Source organism: Lactuca saligna, chromosome 7 (genome assembly GCF_052625555.1).
Source record: "Lactuca saligna cultivar CGN05327 chromosome 7, ASM5262555v1, whole genome shotgun sequence".
Lineage (NCBI taxonomy): Eukaryota > Viridiplantae > Streptophyta > Magnoliopsida > Asterales > Asteraceae > Lactuca > Lactuca saligna.
The window spans coordinates 51,714,370-51,718,852 of NC_136423.1; the positions used below are offsets into that span (position 1 = coordinate 51,714,370).

At 32.8% G+C, this 4,483-nt stretch overlaps 1 protein-coding gene across 2 annotated transcripts; it reads left to right on the forward strand.

The window, feature by feature from the left end:
- Positions 1-1,510: 1,510 nt before the first annotated feature.
- Positions 1,511-4,250, forward strand: CRR6 (chlororespiratory reduction 6). 2 transcript variants are annotated; one of them, XM_078965346.1, is made up of 4 exons: positions 1,513-1,802; positions 2,516-2,647; positions 2,737-2,945; positions 3,915-4,250. In XM_078965346.1, exons 1-4 carry the CDS (start codon positions 1,601-1,603, stop codon positions 4,119-4,121), a joined length of 750 nt encoding a protein of 249 aa, XP_078821472.1. In that variant the 5' UTR covers positions 1,513-1,600; the 3' UTR covers positions 4,122-4,250. The 2 variants fall into 2 exon arrangements, with proteins under 2 accessions (XP_078821473.1, XP_078821472.1); XM_078965347.1 differs by lacking the exon at positions 2,516-2,647 and having other exon boundaries at positions 1,511-1,802.
- Positions 4,251-4,483: the final 233 nt, after the last annotated feature.

The following is a 4,483-nucleotide window of genomic DNA, read 5'->3' on the forward strand; positions in this document are numbered from 1 at the left end:
CGACTCTACTCGTCTAGTCCCTCCTTGGACTCGTCGATTCCTTTAGCTTCCTAGTCCGAATCTTTTTTAACTCAATGAGTTATCTCATCTACTCACCGATTCAACTCTCAATTCACTAATAGGGGACATTAGGCTTTGCGACCCGACTCGCTGAGTCAGATGAGCGACTCATCGAGTCCCTTGCATGCCATCACCATACAGTTGATCTTAAACGATTTCAATGCATCCAATTTATAGATCTGGACTTCTAGAGCTTGCATAACACGTAAAGTTGCCAACGTTACATGCATGCATTGAGATATGAAGCTAAAACATCAAAATAGGCTAGAAATGGAGATCTAAGGTTTGGAATAGGGCCTTGGTTGAATAAAGGTGGTTACCTTGAGCTCCTGGAGCTCAAGGGTATCCAGATCTGAAGTCCATAACCCCATGAGAGCTCTAATCTCGGGGTTATCCTTGAAATGACCCAAAAATGACAAAAACAAGCATAGATGAAGATCTAATGAGAGAATGATCAAGTTTGAGACTTGATTACCAGAATGTGTAGTAATTGAGGTGTAGCTTCTGGATCATCTTCTTTTCCTTTGAATCTTCTACCTTCTTCTTCTTTTACAAGCTCCAAAAAAGCACAAATTTACTTCAAATTGGTAAGAAATCGCTCAAGCTCACTAATGGAGGGTTAGGGTTTCAAAGAAGGGGCTCTGGAGGTGATGGAGGCTGGGTTTGGGGGCTATAAAGACATTTAAATAGGGTAGAAACCCTAAATATTAGGGTTTCATCCAGCCTGGCCGACTCGGCGAGTCGGGAATATTGACTCATTGAGTTGCCACTCTAAACTCCATGTGCTGCCCTGTATCTACTCAACGAGTCAGGGCTACTGACTCATCGAGTAACCCTTATAAAACGGAAAATAAAATTATTAAAATTACATACCAGGAACGGGGCGTTACACTCGAGCTCAGCTCGGGCTCGTTTAATTCGATCTTGAGTCGAGCTTTTAATGAGTCGATCCCGAGTAGCTCACGAGTAGCTCGACTCACTTACACCCTTAATGGTCACATACCAAACATCCTACGAAATAGTTTGTGTATTATTTATTGACATATGATGATATCCCATTAGGACTTTTTTTTTTTTAACATATAGGTCATTTGGGACATTTTGGGATGTTTTAGGTTTTTTGATGGTTTAATTTCATAAAAGACCTATAAATTTGATGATTTTCCCTTTTAAAATAAATTTATTTTGACATAAAACTTTTCCAAAATTTATTCTGTTTACCGAAAGTTAACTTGCAAACCAGAAAATCGTAACATTTTTGGGTGCATATTAGTCCTAAAGTTAGTTATTGATAGAAAAACTAATTACGCTCAATTTTAATCAAATAATTATTTAACTATAAACGTTACCATAATTTTAAAATACCTCTAAATTTATATTTTATATAATGTAATAAAAGGATTTGAGGTCCATTAAAAGGAAGCCCAAACGGATATGACTACAAATGCTAGGCCATAAAGAAAAGTAGATAAACCGAAAAACAAATCTAAAAAACAAAAGACACATTACAGTCTCTTCAACCTTAGCAAGAACCACATCCATGGCTTCCATCAAGCCATTCTCATCACTCTCTTCTCCATTAAACCAAACGATTTCTTCATTAAACCCATCGTTTTCCTTCAAACCCATCTCCGAATTCCCATCTCCTTCACAATTCAGTCGTGAACGAGGCCAGGTTTCAATCTCGGTAGCATTCAATCCAAGTGGGAACTTCGACCTCTCACTCTATGATGAACAAGAAAGTACGTCCTTCCTTTCCATGTCTTTGTTTTCTGTTTTCAATTGGTCATTAACTTTTCTTCATTAAACCCATCGTTTTCCTTTACTACAAATATACCATCAGTATTATAGAAATACGGAAAATGTTTTTAAAAATTCACAAATGTGAATTAGTCAATTATTGTGTAATTAGGAGTTGTTTCTTTCTATTTTATGAACTTAATCAGTTTATATTCCATTAGAACCACCCTCATAAAACTAATTAAATTTTTACAGAAAACTTAAAATTATTAATTAATTATTTTAAATAAAATATTAATTAAGAGATATTTGTTTATTTATATAAAATTATAATCGTTGATTTAAATAAATACGCGAAATTATATTACATTATAATTTGTATTAATATTATTTTAATTTTAATTTTAATGTTATTAATTTAATATAATTAAATGAGAAATTTAAAATTTGAAATAAAAAATTAATAAGTTGACAAGTGACATGATATTAATCACAAGATGTCACACGATGATACATGACAAAAAAATAAATAAATAGATAAACCTATTCTTTTATTAGAATAGAGAGATATTGAAGATATGAATTAATCTTGCGAGCTATGTATAAGTGCCATTATTTACTTTAATATTTTCAAAAGAATCACTTATGTTACTATGTCCGGACAACACTTAATATAGAAAAAGGCTTGAGGAAAAAAAATTATGTTGTGCTATAGATGTAGAAAAAGCACCTCCACCCATGCCACCAAAAGAAGGTAGATGTGAAGTAGTAATAGACAACGATACAATCCGTCGCCTTGATTTGTTTCCATTTTCAAATGCCACTGGAATTACAACAACCTCACCTGGTTAGTATGATGACTTGAAATCCAAGAATATAAGGATTTATTGTATTTAATTTCATTACCCTTGATTGATTGATAATGTCTTTTTGTAGTTGAGCCAAGGGAATTTCTTGAACGCACGATAGGATTCACAATTAATTACAATAGAGATGATGAACACGATCCCCGAGAACTATCTGAATTCCCTGATATAAGATTATGGTTTGTTAGACTTGATGCTACGTATCCATGGCTTCCAGTCCTGTTGGACTGGCGAGCTGGAGAACTTGCTAGATACGCGGCCATGTTGGTGCCTCACCAGGTACATTCAAAGTATATGTCTAAGGGCGTGTTTGATATGAAGCTTTTTGAAGCGTTTGGGAGCTTCTATCTTTTAGGTTTTGATAAAACGCTATATTTTAAACAAAGAGTTTCGTTTGGTAGTACGAGCGTTTAACTTTTAGTTTAAACAAAACGTTTCAAATCTAAAAGTTAGTTCATGTAGCATTTAACAAAACGCTACTGAGCTTTTGAAATCAATTTCTACAATTACCCTTAAAAATATATGTATATATTTATTTATTTTTAATCAATTGTCCTTTTATGTAGTTTTATATATTTCAAAAGCTTCCAGTTATTTTTGTCAAACACTTATATAATAAATAAAAGTTATAGTTTCCCGCTACCAGCTACAACTATCCGCTACTCGCTTTCAACTAACAGATACTTTTGCCAAAGACGCTCTAAATATGACAAAACGAACATACGATTGTTATATTAAATTAAGCATATTGACATGTCTATATTTTGTTCATTAATTTTCTTATATTACAAATAAATAACTAAAGTATTACGTAAACTATATTATGAAATCCATACGTTTGTTACTACAAGTACAAATGAAACGATTTAGGAGGTTGTAAACATTTGAATATATCGACTTTCAACCGGTTTAACATATTCAATTAATTGTTATTTTTTTCTATTATACCGATCCCACAGGTTAACAATAACATGCAACACAATTGACTTGTATTTATAACAAGAATGCTCTATTTTATTGTGATTTTTTCAAATTTGCTGAACACGGAAGTTTTCTAGATGAAGTGAACCAATCAATTATGTTTGGCTTTGTTCAATGGTCACAAAGAATCGATTCCGATCAACCTAAATCCAGAGATACAATAAAAACATTTATAATGTTATCCCAAAACCAAATAAAATCGACCTATTTTTCAGTTTAGTTGAGTTTATATTATCTGACTGTTTAAATGTGTTATAATTTTTGCAGATGAGTATGAGAATGGGAGTTGTGTTCAATCCCGAGGCATTAGAATTGTTCATAATGAAAAAAGTGTTTATAACATATTCTTGGTTGAAAGAAAATGACATCCCAAAGCCTAGATTGAAGGTTAAGGATATGGCTAGAATGCTCGGGTTTGGGATCGGAGACGAACTATTCGACATGATTGATCGACATCCACTCTCATCTTCATAAATTTAGACATCGATGTAAGTTATTGACATCTGTTTTCATCTAAGTACCTTAAATATCAATGTAATTTATTAGCATTTGTTTTATATATTATTCATAAGTTTATGCCATAATTTGGGTTCGTGACAAAAAGTTAGTATCATAATTATTTATGGTAGTTCGCTAATCATTATCATCGGTTATAAATGGTTATTCGATTGAACATTGAGTCGAAAGTTTATACCATATATAGTTCATATAAACGTCGCTAATAAACCAACATCTACCAAAGGGCTTATAATCTAACGGTATTAGGTGTTGCCTTCCTTTCTTGAGGTTGAAGTTCAAATTCGGTCGTGAAAATAGTGGATTTAAAGTCTAGTTTA